We start from the raw sequence: 23133 nt of genomic DNA on the forward strand, positions 1-23133 counted from the left end.
GTCGTGATTTTGTTAGTAGAGGGCAAAACCTCAGCAGTTTGACAACTTCTTCCATGAATCGTCACATGAATAAATATCATATGTCCCGGTGGGAAGCACACCGTGCTGCAATGCGGCCTAGCGGAGCGAACCATCCACCGCCTGCCCCTTCTAGTGCATCCGCGTGCTCTTCATCTTCTAGGACTGTGGGGACAGCTGTCACACCTGGTTTTCCACGCACAATTTCCACCACTGTAACCGCAACAGGCACTTTGCTTGGTAGGTCGTCAGTTGGTTTGGAAGGGGAAACAAGTACGTGTGTACAGCTCTCTCAGACATCGATAGCACCAACGTTTGATGAAGGCGACATCATGTCTACGCCTGCACTTTCCTCACAAAGCTGCATTTTTCCAGGGACACCCTACTCAACACCGTCTACACACAGCAGCCAGATCTCTGTCCCTCAGATGTGGACAAATAAAAGGCCATTTCCTGTGACCCATGACAAAGCTAAGAGGTTGACTTTATCCCTCTGTAAGCTCTTGGCTACCGAAATGTTGCCTTATCGCCTGGTGGACACACAGGATTTTAGAGACCTTATGTCTGTCGCTGTGCCCCAGTACCAGATGCCCAGTCGCCACTACTTCTCTAAGAAAGGTGTGCCCGCGCTACACCAGCATGTCGCACACAACATCACCGATTCCTTGAGAAACTCTGTGTGTGAACGTGTGCATTTCACCACCGATACTTGGACCAGTAAGCATGGACAGGGACGTTACATGTCGCTGACTGGGCACTGGGTAACTATGGTGATAGATGGTGAAGGGTCTGCTGCACAAGTCTTGCCGTCCCCACGACTTGTGTGTCAATCCTCTGTCTGTCCAAGTTCCGCCACTGCTTCTGCCTCCTCCACCTCATCTGGGTCCTCCACCTCCGCCCCAAGCCTGCCTGGTCAGGCCACCAGCGTTCGCACTGTACAGAAGGAATCACGCACCCCTCATTACTATGCTGGCAGCAGAGCGCAACGGCATCAGGCGGTCTTTAGCTTGACATGTCTTGGAAATAGGAGTCACACAGCGGCTGAGTTGTGGGCAGCTCTGGAGACTGAGTTTAATAAATGGTTGTCTCCACTCAACCTGCAGCCTGGTAAGGCCGTGTGTGACAATGCTGCAAACCTGGGTGCGGCCCTTCGCCTGGGCAAGGTGACACACGTGCCTTGTATGGCTCATGTGTTGAACCTTGTTGTCCAGCAAATTTTAACACACTATCCCGGCCTAGATGGCCTTCTGACCAGGGCACGAAAACTGTCTGCTCACTTCCGCCGTTCAACCGCCGCAGCTGAGCGACTTGCATCGCTCCAGAAGTCTTTCGGCCTGCCGATTCATCGCCTGAAATGGGATGTGCCGACTCGCTGGAATTCGACTCACCACATGTTACAGCGACTGTAGCAGCACCGCCGAGCCCTGGTGCAATACGTCATGATGTATAGCCTGGGCCAACGAGATGCAGAGGTGGGGTATATCACCCTGATGGAGTGGTCTCAGATCAAGGACCTATGCACCCTTCTGCACAGTTTCGACATGGCGACGAATATGTTTAGCGCTGACAATGGCATTATCAGCATGACAATTCCAGTCATTTACATGCTGGAGCACACGCTTAACACTATTCGGAGTCAGGGGGTGGGACAACAGGAAGGGGAGGAACTACAAGAGGATTCATATGCGCAAGACACAACAACATTACCAAGGTCCAGACGTTCATCATCACCAACGCAGCAGGCATGGGACCATGGTGGACAGGGATCAACAAGGGCGCATGGTAGCAGGCGAAATGTTGAGGAGGGTGCAGGAGAACATGAAGAAATGGAGGACGAACTGTCCATGGACATGGAAGACTCAGCGGATGAGGGAGACCTTGGTCAAATTTCAGTTGAAAGAGGTTGGGGGGAGATGTCAGAGGAAGAAAGAACGGTTAGCACCTCTATGCCACAAACACAGCGTGGACTTGGTCCGCATGGCTGCGCAAGACACATGAGCACCTTCTTGCTGCACTACCTCCAACATGACCCTCGTATTGTCAAAATTAGAAGTGATGATGAGTACTGGCTTGCCACACTATTAGATCCCCGGTACAAGTCCAAATTTTGTGACATAATTCCAGCCATAGAAAGGAACGCACGTATGCAGGAGTATCAGCAGAAGCTGTTACTCGATCTTAGCTCGGCTTTTCCACCAAACAACCGTGCAGGTGCAGGGAGTGAATCTCCCAGTTGTAACTTGACAAACATGGGACGGTCTCGTCATCTTCAACAGTCTACCCGTACCAGTAACACCGTATCTAATGCTGGTAACAGCAATTTTATGGAATCTTTTCATAATTTTTTTAGACCGTCCTTTGCAAGGCCACCAGAGACAACAAGTCTGACACATAGTCAACGGCTGGAGAGGATGATACAGGAGTATCTCCAAATGAACATTGATGCCATGACTTTGCAAATGGAGCCTTGCTCATTTTGAGCTTCAAATCTTGAAAAATGGCCATAGCTCTCAACTTACGCCTTGGAGATTTTGTCGTGTCCAGCTGCCAGCGTTGTCTCTGAACATGTCTTCAGTGCTGCTGGGTGTGTGCTGACAGATAAGCGCACGCGTCTGTCCAGTGACAATGTGGACAGACTAACGTTCATCAAAATGAACAAGTCATGGATCCACAAGGAATTTACTACCCCTGTGTCATCCTGGGGAGAGTAAATGCTTGTGGATTTGGAATGTGCTTGATGCAAATCAAAACATCCTGTTTGCAACTAGGGCACAAGTGCTGCCACTGATGGGGTGTCTGTGTGGCCCAATTTTTTTAAAAAAGGGAGACTCCGCTTGGAGTAACCCTTGCTTACATTGTTTTTAAAAATGATCCAAGATGAACAGATCTGGGATCAGGAAAGACTTTGCTACCTACCTCGGGGTCATCCTGGGAACGGTTAAGTATGGCATATTTTTGAATGTGCTTGATGCAAATCTAGCTGTGAAGTGTACAACTGGGGCACAACTGATGCCACTGAATGGGTGGGTGTGTGTTTGGCCCAATTTTTGGAAAAAAGGTAGACTCCGCTTGGAGTAACCCTTGCTTGCTGTGTTTTTTAAAAGGAACCAAGATGAACAAGTCATGGTTCAGCAAAGACTTTGCTACCTACCCCGGTGTCCTCCTGGGGTTGGTTAAGTATGGCGTATTTTTGAATGTGCTTGATGCAAATCTAGCTGTGAAGTGTACAACTGGGGCACAAGGTCTGCCACTGAAGGGGTGTGGCCCAATTTTTGGAAAAAAGGGAGAACTCCGCTTGGAGTCACCTTGCGGTGTTTTACATTATTTTAGAAGGGCGTGCCATGCCTATATCTGTGTCTCCTCCTCTTTTTGCTTGTCCAGCTCTTTTGTTTTCGCATGAGTATATGTCCTTGTCACCTTCCCATGTGTTTGTGTTGTGTTGTGAGTTGTTTGTCACCTTTTGGACACCTTTGAGGGTGATTTCTAGGTGTTTTTCTGTGTTTGTGCTTGCCTGCCATTGTTTCCTATGCGGTTCGAGTTCGGTTCGTCGAACATTCGACGAACCGAACTGGAACGGGACCTCCGTTCGACGAACCGAACCGCGACCGGTTCGCTCATCTCTACTATAGACATACAGTTCAATCTACACATCGCTTTAGGAATTAGGGACTACTTGTAATTTCAGCCCTTTTCAGGGCTACATTACCGCTGTTCATAGCCATTGTTGCTAGGAAGGTCTGTGCCAGCACTGTGCAAAGGTTTATATCACAGCGTTTGGCTAAATCAGCTCAGGAAATTCCTTGGGACATTGTTTCATTGGCAGGGATAGAAAGTGAGGCTTCCTCTGCTGACAAGCTTGCTACAGCACCTTTGCATTCTACACACCTGTCCATTTTTGCTTTGCAATTTTAATTGCAAACAGTGCTGCCACTTTTAATGGCATAGTAAAATTGCCTGGGATACTAATTAGTGTTCCTCTGCTGCCAAGCAAGGTACACCATCTCTGCATTCTACACACCTGTCCATTTTTGCTTTGCAATTTGAATTGCAAACAGTGCTGCCACTATTAGTAGCATAGTAAAATTGTCTGGAATACTAATGTGACGCCCTGGACTAGCCAGGTAGTCACAGGTAGGCCCTTGCACAAACATCCGTCCCCTAAGATGGTGTCACCAGCCAACCTTTAAAACCCTAGTCACCTCCCTCAGGGTTTGATGTCCACACCAGGGGGCGGAGCCAGGCGGTTGGCCACGCCCACGACGAGTTCACAGGCCCTGAGACAGGAAAATCCAGTTAGAGTAGTCTGAGGAGTGGAGGAGAGTAGATGAGTTTAGGAGGAATTTAGGAGAGGAGTGAAGGTCGAGTGCAGAGGCAGACCTGTGCCCAGGTCTGCCGCAGTCTAACTCCAGGTGTCTGGGTCGGAGCCCAGTCACCTCTGGCTAGGAACAATGAAGGAGAAGCTCTGCGTCACTGAATAGATAGGTGCTCTGAGGTAAAAACATACAAAAGGAGGGATAACCCCTACACACTACCACTCCCATAAAAAGGCAATAATCCAGTAGTTAGTATGCAAATATCTTTTTATTGATCAGGTTTGTTCAGTATTTATCACGTGCATGTGCTTGGTCCAAAAAACAATTGACGTTTCGGCCAGGGGCCTTCGTCAGCATGGACTTTTATCTGATAGTAGTAAAGATAACATAAATCAATATCACATATACATTCCAAGAAAATGTAAGTGTACAATTTAAGTGTCCAATTTGGTCACAAACAAAATGAGTGGCAAAAGGACAGATGCTGGTGGAAAGGGGAACAGGCGTGTTGGAAAGTGAAAAAAAGTTTATGTCCATGGGGTAGGTGGTAAAGCTACAGTAACATCTGCTGAAGAAAGGCCATCTTCCAGCAAAAGTAAGATGTCTACTACTTTCCGTAGACAATCTGATGGGATCCCATTTTTATGGAACCGAACAACTATAACAAAGGTAGATGAGTGCATGCTTGAATGGATCTCAAGTGCTCCATCAAGTGGCCTCTCCTCCACTTCAACTTCAACATCCAAAAAACTCCAGTCCTCTGAGTTGTCACCCCAATCGCACTTGCTTTCCACCAGCTCTCAAGTCTCCACCCGCCCTGCAGAGTATGGGGTAAGAGAGATGGGTGAGTCTGCAAAGCTGTTCAGTCACACTATAGCCAGAGAATCTGAGGTCTGCTCCAAAGCTACAGTGAGTCCAGACCAGGAAATTATCTGCAGTGATGCCCAGAAGCTTTGTGAGTCAGATTCAGGCCCTGATGAAGAAGTTTCTGAGCATAATGTAGACCCTCATTCCCAAACTGTATCTCCTCTTGGTGGAGACAATGAGGAACATACTGATGATGATGAGACTCAGATACCTGATTGGAATGACAACTTAACTATTCAGTCTTGGCCGGAAGAGGTTAGGTCTGAGGACGAGTGGACTGCAAACACACAGGTTGATGATGAGGTTGTAGATCCCACTTACTGTCAACCCACAGTCAGGCACTCGAGGAGGTCATCATAGGCATTGGAGGAGGATGCGACTGACGACGAGGTTAGCTTGCGCCTTCCTGGACAGAGTCGGAGTACTGGAAACACGTCAACAACTGCATCATCAGCCACCACTCTGCCTCTGAGCACAAGTCGAGATGGCTCTGCAGGTCGCATGGGCTCTAAGCCTTGCCTATCCTGGTCCTTTTTTGATATTGCAAAGGATCTCCCAAATCATGTCATCTGTAAGATTTGTCGCCAATCTCTAAGTTGAGGTCAAAACCTCACTAGTTTGATTACTTCGTCCATGAACCGTCACATGAATATAAAGCATATGTCCCAGTGGGAAGCTCACTGTGCTACAATGCGGCCTAGCGGAGTGGGCCAACCACCATCTGCCTCTTCAAGTGCTTCTGCGTACTCTTCATCCTCTATGACTGTGGGGACAGCATTCCCACATGCTTTGCGACGCAGACCTTCCACCTCTTTAACCTCAACAGGCAGTGTGATTGGCAGGTCAACAGTTGTTTTGGAATGGGAAACAGCTGCTAGTGTAGAGCTCTATCAGACATCGATAGCACCACTTTTAGATTAAGGCAACATTATGTCTCTGCCTGTACTTTCCTCACAGACGACCAGATTTCATGGGACACCCTCCTCAACGCCATCTCAGAACAGCAGCCAGTCCTCGGTCCCTCAGATGTGGACAAGTAAAAGTCCATTTCCTCCTAGCCATGACAAAGCTAAGAGGTTGACTTTCACCATCTGCAAGCTGTTGGCTGCAGAAATGCTGCCTTTCCGCCTGGTGGACACAGAGGATTTTCGAGACCTTATGTCCATCGCAGTGCCCCAGTACAAGATGCCCAGATGCCACTACTTCTCCAAGATAGGTGTGCACAGATGTCGCACACAACATCACCGCTTCCTTGAGCAACGCTGAGTGTGACAGGGTGCATTTCACCACTGATACTTGGACCAGTAAGCATGAACAGGGGTGTTACATGTCGCTTACTGGGCACTGGATAACTATGGTGAAAGCTGGAGAAGGGTCTGCTGCACAAGTCTTGCCGTCCCCACGAGTTGTGCGTCAATCCTCTGTATGTAGAAGTTCCTCCACTGCTTCTGCCTCCTCAACCTCGTCTAGGTCCTCCACCTCCACCCAAACCCTATTTTTAACTGTGCACAAGGAATCCCCCACACCTCCTCACTATTCTGGCAGCAGAGCTCAACGGCATCAGCTGGTTTTTACGTTGAAATGTCTGAGAAATAAGAGTCACACCGCTGACCAATTGTGGTCAGCTTTGGAGACTGAGTTTCGTAAATGGTTGTCTCCACTCAACCTGCAACCAGGGAAGGCCGTGTGTGACAATGCTGCAAACCTGGGTGCGGCCTTTCGCCGGGGCAAGGTGACACACGTGTCTTGTATGGCTCACGTGTTGAACCTTGTTTTCCAGCAATTTTTAACCCACTATCCTGGCCTATATAGGCTTCTGCACAGGGCACGGTCACTATCTGCTCACTTCCGCCGTTCAAACGGCACAGCTGACCGACTTGCATCGCTCCAGAAGTCTTTCGGCTTGCCGGTTCACCGCCTAAAATGCGATGTTTCGACACGCTGGAATTCGACTCTCCACATATTACAGCGACTGTGGCAGCACCGCAGATCCCTGGGGCAATACATTATTATAGCCTTGGCCAACGAGATGCAGAGGTGGGGAAGATCACGCTGATGGAGTGGTCTCAGATTAAGGACCTATGCACCCTTCTGCACAGTTTTGACATGGCGACGAAGATGTTTAGCGCTCACAATGCCATTATCAGCATCATAATTCCAGTCATTTACATGCTGGAGCACACGCTAAACACTATTCGGAGTCAGGGGGTGGGACAACAGGAAGGGGAGGAACTACAGGAGGATTCATATGCGCAAGGGACAACATCATCACCAAGGTCCAGATGTTCATCATCACCAAGGCGGCAGGCATTGTACCATGGGGGACAGGGATCAATAAGGGCGCATGGTAGCAGGCGAAATGTTGAGGAAGGTGCAGGAGAACAATCAGTTGAAAGAGGTTGGGGGGAGATGTCAGAGGAAGAAAGAACGGTTAGCACCTCTATGCCACAAACACAGTGTGGACTTGGTCCGCATGGCTGCGCAAGACACATGAGCGCCTTCTTGCTGCACTACCTCCAACATGACCGTCGTATTTTCAAAATTAGAAGTGATGATGACTACTTGCTTGCCATACTATTAGATCCCCGGTACAAGTCCAAATTTTGTTTACATGCTGGAGCACACTCTAAACACTGTTCGGAGTCAGGTGGTGGGACAAGAGGAAGGGGAGGAAGTACAGGAGGATTCATATGCGGAAGGGATACCAAGATCTACAAGGTCCAGACGTTCAGCATCACCAAGGCGGCAGGCATGGGATAGTGGGGGTGAGGGATTATTAAGGGCGCATGGTAGCACCAGTTGAGGAAGGTGCAGGAGCCCAGGAAGAAATGGAGGACAAACTGGCGATGGGCATGGTAGACTCAGCAGCTGAGGGAGACCTTGATCAAATTACGGTTGTTCGAGGTTGGGGGGAGATGTCAGAGGAAGAAAGCACGGTTATCACCTCACCGACACAAACACAGCAAGGACTTGGTCCGCATGGATGCGCAAGACACATGAGCGCCTTTTTGCTACATCACCTACAACATGACCCTCGGATTGTCCGAATTAGAAGTAATGCTGACTACTGGGTTGCCACACTCTTAGATCCCCGGTGCAAGTCAAAATTTGGCGAAATAATAATTCCAGCCATAGAAAGGCACGCACGTATGCAGGAGTATCAGCAAAAGGTTTTATGCAATCTTAGCTTGGCTTTTCCAATAAACACCAGTGGTGCACAGAGTGAATTTCACAGTTGTAACTTGCCAACCATGGGACTGTCGAGTCATCATCAGTCAAACCGTACCAGCAACACCGTATCTGGTGGAAACAGCAATTTTATGGAATCGTTTCAGGATTTTTTAGACCATCCTTTGCAAGGCCACAAGAGACAAGAAGTATGACACATAGTCAACGGCTGGAGAGGATGATACAGGAGTATCTCCAAATGTACATCGATGCCATGACTTTGCAACTGGAGCCTTGCTCATTTTGGGCTTCCAATCTGGAGAAATGGCCTGACCTCGCCACTCGCCACTTGGAGATCTTGTCGTGTCCCGCAGCCAGCGTTCTTTCGGAACGTGTCTTCAGTGCTGCTGGGTGTGTGCTGACAGATAAGCGCACGCGTCTGTCCAGTGACAATGTGGACAGACTAACGTTCATCAAGATGAACAAGTCATGGTTCAGCAAGGACTTTGCTACCCCTGTGTCATCATGGGGACAGTTAAAGCTGGTGTATTTTTGAATGTGCTTGATGCAAATCAACATGTCAAGTTTGCAACTGGGGGACAAGTGATGCCACTTAAGTGGTGTGTGTGGCCCAATTTTTGGAGAAAAAGGGAGACTCTGCTTGGAGTCCCCTTGCTGGGTTTTACATGATTTTAGAAGGGCATGACATGCCTATATCTGTGTCTCTTCCTCTTTTTCCTTGTCCAGCTCTTTTGTTTCAGCATGAGTATATGTACTTGTCACTTTTCCATGTGTTTGTGGTGTCTTGTGAGTTGATTGTCACCTTTTGGACACCTTAGAAGGTGTTTTCTATGTGTTTGTATGTGTTTGTGTTTGCCTGCCAATACTTTCAATGGGGTTCGAATGGGTTTGTCGAACGTTCGCCGAACACACCCGCCATTCGACAAACCGAACCGAACCGAACTTGAACACTAGGGGGGTGGTTCAACAGTAATGCCTATCTTAGAATTTGCAGTTGATCATCTTAGCACTTTGCACTTTTCCCTTACAAAAGGTTAATACATTAGTTTTATTCTTTTTGTAATCGATTTACCCAATAACCATGCCCAGACCTAGTTAAACAGCACTTTGCACTATTTTTATATATATACTCTTCGGCTTGTCTTACACCTGTCAGTTTACTATCGTAGCACTTTGCACCTTTTTATTATTTTCTCTTTTGGGTCAGTGCAATTTTTATATCCAGCATTTTTTCTGCATATATAATTGATTGCAGAGGGGATAGTATTAATTTCTTCAGCGCTCTATTGGGAGACCCAGACGATTGGGGTATAGCTACTGCCCTCCGGAGGCCACACAAAGCACTACACTAAAAAGTGCAAGGCCCCTCCCCTTCTGGCTATACCCCCCCGTGGTATCACGGGTTCTCCAGTTTTCAAGCTTTGTGCGAAGGAGGTCAGACATCCACGCATAGCTCCACAGATTTTAGTCAGCAGTAGCTGCTGACTATTTCGGATGGAAGAAAAGAGGGCCCATATAGGGCCCCCAGCATGCTCCCTTCTCACCCGTGGATGGTGTTGTAAGGTTGAGGTACCTATTGCTGGTACGGAGGCTGGAGCCCACATGCTGCTTTCCTTCCACATCCCCCTGAGGGGCTCTGAGGAAGTGGGATCCTGCCGGCCTCAAAGCTCTGACGCCGGGCTCCATCCACAGACCCATTTGAACCTGCTGGATACGGAGCTGGAGTACCGTTCAGGGACATGGCCCTGCACCATTACAGGTACTCTGTGTCCCCGTACACACAGGCACAGCACACTCCAGACTTGCTGGGTGTGCTAGTGCGCCGGGGACAGTAAAGGGTTACAGTCACTGCAGCTTTGCTGAGTGACTTTGTGTTTTGGGAACTACCGCGCCGGACGCTCCGGGAGCGGCGGCGCGGCTGGGACTTGTAGTTCGCCGGGGACTGGGCGCCGACCGCGCTTTTACGGCGGCGGCGCTTATAAATCCAGTCCCCGGCTTCTGCGGCCTAGTGCCGCTTCGTTCCCGCCCCCTCCCTGTCACTCAGGGAAGGGGACAGGCGCTGAGCAATCAGCAGCGCCGAGGGCTGGAGCCTTTTTACATGCTCCAGCCCTCTCACTGCACACTGTCGGACGCCGGATTCCCGCTCTGCCTTGGGGGCACGCCCACGGCCCGCCCCTCCTCACATGAGCTGGGGAAGAAGCCGGCAGCCATTACTGCAGTCCGAGCTCGGACTGCAGGCACCAAGGCAGGACGGTGGCGATCATACACCTGCTTATAGGCGGGCGGTAAGAGGCACACATAGTGCTGACCACGATATAACTGCAGTGTGTACATGTGTTGTTTTTTACTACATAGGTCGCTATATGCCCGCTTGGGGAGCGACACATCAGCAGCAGGAAAGCAGGTGTGCTAAGGCACAGGCTTTCTAGGCTGCTTGTATTGCACGTACTGAAGTGTTCATTTGTGTTTATGCTTGTATGCTATACACTGCACTGTACAGTCGCTAGTCTTAGCTATATTCTCCTGGAATGGCTGGACTACAGCAGCAGAAAAACAAGGGTGCTGGGGCACAGGTTTTTTTTTCTATGCTGCTTGTATTGCATGGGCTGCAGTGTGCATTTGTACTTGTGCTTGTATGCTATACATAGCACTGTATGGTCACTCTTCTGGGCCATATTCCCCGAGATGACTAGTCTACAGCAGCAGAAGAGCTGGGGTGCCAGGGCACAGGCTTCTATGCTGCTTGTATTGCATGTGCTGCAGTGTTCATTTGTACTTGTGCTTGTATGCTATACATTGCACTGTAGGGTCACTCTCTGGGCTATATTCCCCTAGATGACTAGTATACAGCAGCAGAAGAGCAGGGGTGCCAGGGCACAGGCTTCTATGCTGCTTGTATTGCTTGTGCTGCAGTGGTCTTTTGTACTTTATGCCTGTATGCTATACATTGCAATGTACGGTCACCAATCTTGGCTATATACTTCTAGATAGCTAGTCGGCAGCGGCAAAAAAGCAACACAGATTTCAGTGCTGTTTTTACTACATGGGATGCTGTTCATGACACCGTCCCATTGTGTGCATGCTCCCCTGTAGCACGTCGTCTGCCGGGGTCTCTAGCACTTCGTCTGCCGGGGCTCTACTAGTTGTGGCCAAAGAAACCTCCTGTCAACCCTGTCCATGGACAGGGACGGAGTAGTCATAATATAGAGACTTGCACCCATGGGCAATCTACTTGACCAAAAGGCAGCTCTTCAGGGCTTTGTTACTGACATCGCTCTCAATCCGGATACACCGGGTGGTAACGCCATACGGAATGATCCTATACCGTCCATCAATGGAAGGTTGGATCTTTCTCCCTCAGCTCCCCCAGTGGAGATAGGAGACAAACAGGAGAAGTTCCTTTTCAGTATCTCACGCAGATATTGAGTATTTTTCTGGCCACGCTGACTTCAGAGAAGCAGTCCAGGAACACCACGCTTACCAGATAAGCGTCTTCTCCAAACGTTTTTAGGATACACGTTATCCCTTTTCCCCTGACGTGGTCAGCGCTGGACCCAGGGTCCAAAGGTGGATTCTCCAATCTCCAGGCTTGCATAGGCAACCTAACCTTTTCAGCTGTTCTTGCGCAGCTGACCTTGAGCAGGGACATCTGTACCGCAGAGGCGTCCGTAACACCGCAATGTCTGCACTGCGACTTACCCTGTTAATACTGTCCTAAAAGTACAGTCGAGGTTTCGGTCCTTCCCAAGCTCCGGCAGGTCCCAATTGTCCTCGTGCAAAAGGGCTACAAAACCTCAGACGGGCTCAGATTCCGGCCGGGCTCAATCTCGCCCAAGGAAGGCAGTCGGAGGAACCGCTACCAAGGCGGTCTCCTCAGGACTCTCAGCTCTCTCTCTCTCTCTCCGCATCCGCGGTTGATGGCAGACTCCCCCGCCTTTGGCGACATTTAGCTGCCACAGGTCACAGACCGGTGGGTGACGGACATTGTGCTCACGTGCACAGGACAGTGTTCTGTTCTCGTCCTCCGACTCCATTCTTCAGAACGGCCCCACCTCTCCACCGAGCAGATGCCCTGCTGCAGGCGGTGGACGCTCTAAGAGCAGAAGGAGTGGTGATCCCTGTCCCCCCTCAGGAACGAGGGCGAGGGTTTGTACTCCAATCTCTTTGTGGCTCCAAAAATGGACGGTTCCTTCCGTCCTGTTCTGGTCCTGAAACTGCTCAACGAGCATGCGAACGCCAGGCGGTTCCGGATGGGATCCCTCCGATCCGTCATTGCCTCAATGTCTCGAGGAGACTTCCTTGCCTCAACAGACATCAAAGATGCCTATCTCCACGTGCCAATTGCTACGGAGCACCAACGTTTTCTACGTTTTGTGATAGGAGACGAACATCTTCAGTTCGTAGCTCTGCCATTCAGTCTGGCGACAGCCCCACGGGGGTTCACCAAGGTCATGGCAGCAGTGGTAGCAGTCTTGCACTCTCAGGGACACCCGGTGATCCCGTACTTGGACGATCTACTCGTCAAAGCACCCTCCCTCGAGGCATGCCAACGCAGCCTGAATGTTACGCTGGAAACTCTCCAGACTTTCGGGTGGATCATCAATTTGGCAAGGTCAAATCTGTCTCCGACTCAATCACTAACGTATCTCGGCGTGGAGTTTCATACTCTATCAGCCATAGTGAAGCTTCCGCTGAACCAGCAGCGTTCACTGCAGACAGAGGTGCAGTCTCTCCTTCAAGGCCAGTCGCACCCCTTAAGGCGCCTCATGCACTTCCTAAGGAAGATGGTGGCAGCCATCGAGGCAGTTCTCTTTGCGCAGTTTCATCTGCGCCAACGGCAATGGGACATTCTCCGCCAATGGGATGGGCAGTCAACCTCCCTGGACGGGAAGTCTCCCTTTCCCTGACGGCCGAGGACTCTCTGCAATAGTGGTTTTTTCCCACCTCATTGTCATAGCCCCCATCCTGGGCAGTGGTCACGACAGATACGAGTCTGTCAGGGTGGGGAGCAGTTTGTCTCCGCCACATGGCTCAGGGGACGTGGACTCAGCAGGAGTCCACCCTTCAGATCGATGTTCTGGAAATCGGGGCAGGGTATCTTACCCTATTAGCTTTCCAGAAGTGGCTAGAAAGAGAGCAGATCCGAATCCAGTCGGACATCTCCACAGCGGTGGCATACATCAACCACCAAGGAGGGACACGCAGTCAGCAGCCTTCCAGGAAGTCCGGCGAATCCTCATGTGGGTGGAGGACACAGCATCCACCATATCCGCAGTTCACATCCCGGGCGTAGAAAACTGGGAAGCAGACTTCCTCAGTCGCCAGGGCATGGACGCGGGGGTATGGTCCCTTCACCCGGACGTGTTTCAGGAAATCTGTTGCCACTGGGGGGTGCCGGACGTCGACCTAATGGCGTCTCGGCACACCAACAAGGTCCCGGCATTTATGGCACGATCGCGCGATCACAGAGCTCTGGCGGCAGACGCCTTAGTGCAAGATTGGTCGCAGTTCCGGCTCACATATGTGTTTCCACCTCTGGCACTCTTGCCCAGAGTACTGCGCAAAAATCAGATCCGATTGCAGCCGCGTCATACTCGTCGCACCAGACTGGCCGAGGAGATCGTGGTACCCGGATCTGTGGCATCTCACGGTCGGCCGACCGGGGTCACTACCAGACCGACCAGACTTACTGTCTCAAGGGCCGTTTTTCTCCATCGGAATTCTGCGGCCCTGAACCTGACTGTGTGGCCTTTGTGTCCTGGATCCTAGCGTCTTCAGGATTATCCCAAGGGGTCGTTGCCACCATGAGACAGGCTAGGAAGCCCACGTCTGCTAAGATCTACCACAGAACGTGGAAGATTTTCTTAATCTGGTGCTCTACTCAGGGAGTGTCTCCCTGGCCATTTGCATTGCCTACTTTTCTTTCCTTCCTACAATAGGAGTTAGAAAAGGGCTTGTCGCTAGACTCCCTCAAAGGGCAAGTCTCAGCACTATCCGTGTTTTTTCAGAAGCGTCTAGCACGTCTTTCTAAGGTGCGCACGTTCCCGCAGGGGGTTTGTCATATCGTACCCCCGTACAAGCGGCCGTTAGATCCATGGGATCTGAACAGGGTTCTAGTTGCTCTCCAGAAGCCGCCTTTCGAGCCTCTGAAGGAAGTTTCCTTTTCTCGCCTGTCACAGAAGGTGGCGTTTCTCGTTGCGATCACATCGCTTCGGCGAGTGTCTGAGCTGGCAGCTCTGTCATCCAAGGCTCCCTTCCTGGTGTTTTCACCAGGACAAGGTAGTGCTGCGCATCATTCCGGAGTTTCTCCCTAAGGTCGTATCCTCGTTTCATCTTAATCAGGATATCTCCTTACCGTCCTTTTGCACTCATCCGGTTCACCGGTATGAGAATGTTTACGTTTGCTAGATCTGGTGAGAGCACTCAGAATCTACATTTCCCGCACGGCGCCCATACGCCGTTCCGATGCCCTTGTCGCTGGTACGCGCAAGAGGTTGCAGGCTTCTAAAGCCACCCTGGCTCGATGGATCAAAGAACCAATTCTGGAAGCCTACCGTTCTGCAGGGCTTCCGGTTCTTTCAGGGCTGAAAGCCCATTCAACCAGAGCCGTGGGTGCGTCCTGGGCGCTACGACACCAGGCTTCGGCTCAACAGGTGTGCCAGGCAGCTACCTGGTCGAGTCTGCACACTTTCAATCAGGTGCATACCTATGCTTCGGCGGATGCCAGCTTAGGTAGAAGAGTCCTGCAGGCGGCAGTGACACCCCCGTAGGGGAGGGCTGTTTTGCAGCTCTAACATGAGGTATTTCTTTACCCACCCAGGGACAGCTTTTGGACGTCCCAATCGTCTGGGTCTCCCAATAGAGCGCTGAAGAAGAAGGGAATTTTGTTACTTACCGTAAATTCCTTTTCTTCTAGCTCTTATTGGGAGACCCAGCACCCGCCCTGTTGTCCTTCGGGATTTCTTGGTTGTTTGCGGGTACACATGTTGTTCATGTTGAACGGTTTTTCAGTTCTCCGACGTTATTCGGAGTTAATTTGTTTAAACCAGTTATTGGCTTCCTCCTTCTTGCTTTGGCACTAAAACTGGAGAACCCGTGATACCACGGGGGGGTATAGCCAGAAGGGGAGGGGCCTTGCACTTTTTAGTGTAGTGCTTTGTGTGGCCTCCGGAGGGCAGTAGCTATACCCCAATCGTCTGGGTCTCCCAATAAGAGCTAGAAGAAAAGGAATTTACGGTAAGTAACAAAATTCCCTTCTTTTTTACCTAATTTATTGGCTTAATATAATTTAATTCAACAATTATTGGCTGCTTTTACATGGTTTCTTTATTAATATACTAATTTATTATCCTGATGATATTGAATAATTTCCTTTTTTGTCACTGGACACTTTGTTGAAATATTACATTTCAATCCATTTTGAATGGTGGTAAATATGGTATATTATGAATTGTATATTTTTATTGTAGCCTTTTTTGGTCTGTCCAATCCTTATACCTGTTATGCCACAATTTTATGCTTTAATCTTTTAATAATTATTTAATATGCATTAATAAAAATGTCTACAATTTGGCCATATACTTTGTTCTTGTGTTGTTGTTTGGTATTAATTATTTCATGGCCCATTATTTGATTATCAAAAGGTACTTTTTGTTGACTATATTTTTTACAAACTTAATAAAACTAATTTCATTGCACATAACTACTCCTTTTTTTCGTCCTTGTCAGCTTCAGCAATCTGTTGGAGTAAGAGCAACACTTCCCCCAAACAATTTTCAATGACATTTGTTCCCAAAATCATCTTTGGATTCTTATCACTAGCATCATTTTCTACTTCAATCAGTCCTTGGTTCTTTAACTTCACCCTCCCCACTTTTATGCCCAATCTGAGTCATGGTAACCCGTTGACAGCATTAATAGAGAGGCCGGCATCCGGACGGGTGAGTTCAGCATCTGACCAGAACCTTTTATAAAGTACATACGGGATAGTTGTTACCTGCGAGCCGATGTTCAACAATGCAGAAGTAGTGATTACATCCAGGGTGATGGACAGAATAGGTCGTCCTCCTACATACCGGTCACGCCAATCAGATGGGCCTTGTCGTCTTATTCCTGGGGATTGGCCCTTTGCCCCAGGGGTTGCCAGTTTAAAGGACACCTTCTTGCAAAGTGGCCAGCTTTGTAGCAACAGCGGCAGATGGGTTGCTCGTACGAGTCGTAGCGATCGCTGCTCCTTCCTCTGGATGATGGGATCCTTCCTCCTCGCATCCACGGGACATCCCCCAGGCAGTCGGCTAGCTCAATTTTCTCCACCGGCTTGGACTCTGGCTGGAGCTGCATCACTTTTAAGATCATAGTCACATCCTTGCTCAACGGCTGCACCTGGGAACACAAGTCATTTGGAGCACCAGGGGGCACTGCCTGGGTTTTAGTCTCTACCACAGTTAAGAAAGGGGCCTCCACCCGCAGAGGTGAGGTGCTGGCTTGCCAGGACAGAGAAGGGGAGTCAGGGATCTCAGGGGGCTGCAGGGCTTTTATGGCTCGGTCCTTTAGAACAATAAAGTCCACATCAGGGTGTTCCAGAGCCCACAGGTACAGCTGCTTATGGTCCTCCACTGATTGTAACCCCTGCAGGAACTGCTCAGCCATCATTTTGTTCCCTTCCGGATCACCGATGGGGTCTACATGCCTCAAGGTCCGCAGCGCTGCTTGAAATCTTAGGGCATAGGCTCTGATACTCTCCTGGGACCGCTGCCTACAGTTATAAAATCCCATTCTCAGCTCCACCTCTGTACGGGTTTCAAAAGCATCTTTAAGCTTTGCAAAGATGGTGTTCACTGAGCCCCGATCACCATCTGGCCAGGTCTCTACCTCCAACTCTGCTGCACCCGTTAACTGTCCCAGCACCACAGACGCTCTTTGTCTGCCAGTCATCACATACATGTCCAATACAGTACAGATTTTCTCTTTAAATCCGAGTAAGACATATGGTTTGCCATCATACTGAGGCAGCCACGCCGCACCCGGGAAATACGGCAGGGTGATCGGCATGATCGGTGCCATCGCTTCGACTCCGGGTGCGGCCGCTTGTGCTACCGGAGAAGGTCCCACTGAATTCCCATCGCTTGGCGCTACTGGTGGAGGCCCCGCTGCACTCCCGTCATCCTGTGCTTGCATTTTTCCCATCCCCTTGGTTATTCTCACCACTCTCACGGGGACTGGAGCACTTCGGGAGCTTCCGGGTCAGGTCACTGCCTTCTTCTGCCCCCACTTACAGGGCTTGTCGGCGGGATCCCCTTGTGCACCCTTTTCACCACAGTGATGGCGTAGTTACTTTTTCCACAGAAATAAAATGGCAGTAGTTTGCACAAAAACACAGTCTATAAGGTGCACGTCACCCGTGGTAATGGGTCTAGTCCATACCCTGATCATGACGCCAGTAAAAAGCTGTGTTGCCCAGGGCTATGGGGTACTTGGACCTGGGCCGTATATGTACAGGGATGCTGTGTCACGGTTGGGTAACGGACAATTCCTGGTTCCATGACCCTGGTGATGCTTTCTAAATGGGATTATATACAGGAGAATTGAAATAGTTTGTATCGTGACACCACTTGCAAGTTGCGGTTATGGTGATGGAACCGCCGCTGCACAGTCTGTTACCATTGGGATTGATGGTGATGGCAGCCTGGATGGTAGGCCCTCCGCAAATAGGGCCGGGCCCCATGGAGTGAATGGTGGGATCCGGTGCAGAATGAAGGGAGAACACACGATAGCGGTGCAGTACAATTTCTGTTTTACTCATGGTGGCGTTGAGCTGTAGCACTAAGGATGGCTGGTTCAGACCCCTGGTCACTTTTGTCCTAGTGCCGCTGTAGTAACCTGGTAGTCTTTTTCCCTGCCACCTCTCGCTGGTTGGTGGGACCCTGTAGCTTGGAGCATTGGTGGGTCCTTTACTGTCTGTTGGCAGTCTCTCGTCCGTACGGCGGGCAGTGCAAGCCCAGTAAGGTCAATGTTCTGTTCCGGTCCCTGGGTCAATCTTTACTGCTGGTGCCCCCGGATTCTTGGGTCAGTGAGGTCCATGAAGGTCCCCTCACTGTGCAGGTGTTTATCAGGTTGCCTGAAGCTGTCACCTGACCTACGGCCCTGTGCCCCGTCGGTGCTCTGGCTCCAGAGGTACCTGGCTGTACGCTCCCTGGCAACGACTCTCCTTTGCCACCTAGGTCACTATCACATGACCCCGTCTAGAGACACATCCGTCCCCTTCAACTGTCACTACCGGACTCTTTACTGTCTGAGTGTGTATCTGTCCCCTCCTGCCGGGTTGCTGTCTCGTGGACTGGACTGGCTCCACCTCTGGGCAGCCATCCATTGGGGATGTTATGTGTTTTGGTGGTACCGGCACTGGTCTTTCAGGTCCCTGGGGGCAGGCCCTGCATCTTTGTCAGGATGCAGTACCTAGTAGTGCCTTGATGGGTTCAGGGGCACTACAATACAACTCCAGCGTTAAAAAGAAAAGAAAAACAAATTCACTTTAGTGCTGCTCTAAATCTGCTGTTGCATGTTGGCTTACATTCAGAGTTGGAATTTATAAAAAAACAAACACTAACCATACAGTTCCAGAAATGTATTGCTTTTGGCTCATAGCAAAATATTTCCGGAGGAAGGTGGGCGGTGATTATTTCTTTTTTTTATTCTCCATGAACAAAACATCTTCCAACTCTGACTAAAAGCCAAATTTGACCCGAAGAAACATATTCCACAGCGCTCAGGATGCAGGTAATCACACACACACACGAGAACAGCGCTATACTCACCTTACTGATTTTCACATCTTTTCCCGAGCCTCGAGCCTGAGGTTCGCTCATCTCTATACATCTTATACACTACAATACCTTACACTATACATTCCTACATAACACCACTTTACATGTTATCACATACATATATAATTCAGAACACATATAGCGTCTTCAGGGGTAGGTACTCGACCACCATCTTACACTACCACTAATGCACTAATGCATGTTTCCTGTCCTTAGTATTTCACTGACCTATCTGCTGTTATTGGTGTTGCTCTAGTCGTCTTCTGCAAAATATTGGATCGCTCCAGTGTTTGCAGTGTGGACTGTAAGCCACTACTCAGTGTAAGGCGGGCTTTGCACACTACGACATCGCAGGTGCGATGTCGGTGGGGTCAAATCGAAAGTGACGCACATCCGGCGTTGCAGGCGATATCGTAGTGTGTAAAGCATTTTAGATACGATTAATGGGCGCAAAAGCGTCGTAATCGTATCATCAGTGTAGCGTCGGTCATTTCCATAATTTGGGAATGACCGATTTTACGATGTTGTTCCTTGTTCCTGCGGCAGCACACATCGCTGTGTGTGAAACCGCAGGAGCGAGGAACATCTCCTACCTGCGTCCCGGCCGACTATGCGGAAGGAGGTGGGCAGGATGTTTACATCCTGCTCATCTCCGCCCCTGCGCTGCTATTGGCCGCCTGCCGTGTGACGTCGCTGTGACGCCGTACGACCCGCCCCTTTAGGAAGGAGGCGGATCGCCGGCCAGAGCGACATCGCAGGGCAGGTGAGTGCATGTGAAGCTGCCGTAGCGATAATGTTCGCTACACCAGCAATCACAAGATATTGGACCTGCAACGGGGGCGGGGGCTATCGCTGCAGCGTCGGTAACACATTGTTACCGATGTTGCAGCATGCAAAGTGCCCCTTAGTCTACGAGCCAGAAGGAGGCTCTCGCAAGCTTAGACAGAAGCTGCAATCACATTATGGCGGATCCAGAGCAGCGACGGAAAAAGCAAAAGACGACGGCTAGTAATTATTTTACTAGGGATAAGGAGCAAATATTACTGATACAACTCCAGCGCTGAAATAAAAAAACAAACAAACAAAACACTGGAGTGCTACTTTAACTCTAAGGGCGCTTTTCCACTTGTGTACTGCTTCCAATGCTGGAACATCGGACGCAATATGCTAATGAGCCTCTGCTGCGGTGTCAGCTGAGGGTCATGCGACTGTCATGCGATTTTGCGATTGCATCACAGGAATGGAGAAGAGGGAGGGAGCATTCTTTCCCCATCTCCTCTGTTGTCTATCTTTGGGTGCACCGCACTGCAGTCGCATAACATGTGCCTCCATCGGAAACTCATCCGTGCTAACTGGATTTTCTTGCAACATAACTGAGCCAACTCTTCTCCATTGAACATTAATTGTAAACCTAGCTCTGCTAACCGGGTTCCTAATTGCTCCTAGTAGATTGCATCCCTACACCAGCACATCCAGCCCAATACTCCATCTGTAGTGCCCATCTGCACCAAGTGCTCGGAGGATCCACCTTTGCTGGAGACAAATTAGTTATCACAGGTCTCATGTATGAGGTGACATAATATATACTTTTATAGTAAATGCCTCCCTACTCTGGATGAAGCTACTGAACAAAGGAATAACTTTTATTATCTCAGAATAAATTATCAATAAGATATGTAGGGATATTATACAATAAGTGAAATACAAAATGTAAGCGCACAAGAAACTCTTACCTGAGCACAATACGCCGGCATCTTCATTATGATCACAATCATGTTTCCCAATTGGACTTGTTGGACAGTCCCAGATGTGTGTCTCAGTTCCTCCACATTCTATGTCATCCAGCCAGATGGGCCCAGTTCCTTCCCCATAATAGGCTCGATGTTTAACTTCAAGAGCATCTCCACAGCCCAGCTGCTTACACACCACATCTGCATCTGTCTCATCCCAGGAGTCATCACAGATCGTCCCCCATTTTCCATTGTGATACATCTCCACTCTTCCAGCACATCTGCTGGGGCCATTTTGCAGTCTCAACATCTTCCTTTCTGTAATAAAATTCCCACATATATATTTTTATATATAATATTTTGTAATATATACTATGTACAGGCCCCAGTATTCTACCTGAGCAGAGGATTTCTACATCATTTTCTAACGACGTTCCATTAGATGAACCTGTAACAGAACAATCTGACAGTTGGGTCTCATTTCCCTGACATTTTCCACTGAGATACACATGGCCATTGATTGCTGTTGATTCTCTGATATATGAACCATCTGCAAGACCACAATGTAATTCTCTGCACACGACGTGCGTCTCGTTGATGCCCCATTGGTCACTGGACGCTCTGCTCCATGTACTATTTGTGAGAATCTCCAGTCTTCCCGCACAGCGATCTACTCCATCCATCAGCCGCACTGTCAGCTCTTTCCCTGTGGTTACAGAATGTAAAAAATATTATTTTTTTTTGTTTAACTGAAGTCACTTCTTTTTATAATGCATGGAATCAGTTACAGAAGATTGTATAACAGAACTGATCCAGTAGATAATATATCTGTTCTTGTTACATATTACACATAATAAAACCTTACATGTGTCAGTACAGACCTCACACTACACATACATAAATATATGGGGTTCATAGTAATCACTATTCTTATCTATACAGTGTAAAGCCATTGCAACCGCAATATAGTGTACCCAAATTGGGACGATATCTAACATTCTCAAATAATAAAACCTTACCATGTGACATAACACACCTCAATCTTGGACTTGTTTATTTAATGCCCAGTGTGAACATGAGCTTATAATTTCCATGTATACCGGCTCATTCTTTTTGTTTTCTTTGTGGTTACGGTATATAATATACATGTGTGCAGAATTATTAGGCAAAATAATATTTTGATCAAATGATACTTTTTATACATGTTGTCCTACTCCAAGCTGAAAAGGCTTGAGAGCCAACTACCAATTAAGTAAATCAGTCTCAACATCTTTCTTTCTGGAAGAAAATTCCCACATATACATTGTTATATCTAATAATCTGTGATATATACTATACAGTTAGGTCCAGAAATATTTGGACAGTGACACAAGTTTTGTTATTTTAGCTGTTTACAAAAACATGTTCAGAAATACAATTATATATATAATATGGACTGAAAGTGCACACTCCCAGCTGCAATATGAGAGTTTTCACATCCAAATCGGAGAAAGGGTTTAGGAATCATAGCTCTGTAATGCATAGCCTCCTCTTTTTCAAGGGACCAAAAGTAATTGGACAAGGGACTCTAAGGGCTGCAATTAACTCTGAAGGCGTCTCCCTCGTTAACCTGTAATCAATGAAGTAGTTAAAAGGTCTGGGGTTGATTACAGGTGTGTGGTTTTGCATTTGGAAGCTGTTGCTGTGACCAGACAACATGCGGTCTAAGGAACTCTCAATTGAGGTGAAGCAAAACATCCTGAGGCTGAAAAAAAAGAAAAAATCCATCAGAGAGATAGCAGACATGCTTGGAGTAGCAAAATCAACAGTTGGGTACATTCTGAGAAAAAAGGAATTGACTGGTGAGCTTGGGAACTCAAAAAGGCCTGGGCGTCCATGGATGACAACAGTGGTGGATGATCGCCGCATACTTTCTTTGGTGAAGAAGAACCCGTTCACAATATCAACTGAAGTCCAGAACACTCTCAGTGAAGTAGGTGTATCTGTCTCTAAGTCAACAGTAAAGAGAAGACTCCATGAAAGTAAATACAAAGGGTTCACATCTAGATGCAAACCATTCATCAATTCCAAAAATAGACAGGCCAGAGTTAAATTTGCTGAAAAACACCTCATGAAGCCAGCTCAGTTCTGGAAAAGTATTCTATGGACAGATGAGACAAAGATCAACCTGTACCAGAATGATGGGAAGAAAAA

The 23133-nt window shown here is 48.7% G+C and overlaps 1 protein-coding gene across 1 annotated transcript in view; it reads right to left on the bottom strand.

Moving 5' to 3' along the window:
* LOC142257661 (scavenger receptor cysteine-rich type 1 protein M130-like) overlaps positions 1-21969 on the bottom strand; it is a 198761-nt gene extending 176792 nt beyond the window's left edge. Inside the window, exons 1-3 of the mRNA XM_075329798.1 lie at positions 21960-21969; positions 21338-21646; positions 20944-21258 (exon numbers count right to left, since the gene is read on the bottom strand). Of these exons, the coding sequence (XP_075185913.1) occupies positions 20944-21258; positions 21338-21646; positions 21960-21969 (634 nt within the window). The remainder of the gene's footprint in view (positions 1-20943; positions 21259-21337; positions 21647-21959) is intronic.
* Between the last annotated feature and the right edge of the window lie 1164 nt (positions 21970-23133).

This window comes from Anomaloglossus baeobatrachus, chromosome 12 (assembly GCF_048569485.1).
Source record: "Anomaloglossus baeobatrachus isolate aAnoBae1 chromosome 12, aAnoBae1.hap1, whole genome shotgun sequence".
Lineage (NCBI taxonomy): Eukaryota > Metazoa > Chordata > Amphibia > Anura > Aromobatidae > Anomaloglossus > Anomaloglossus baeobatrachus.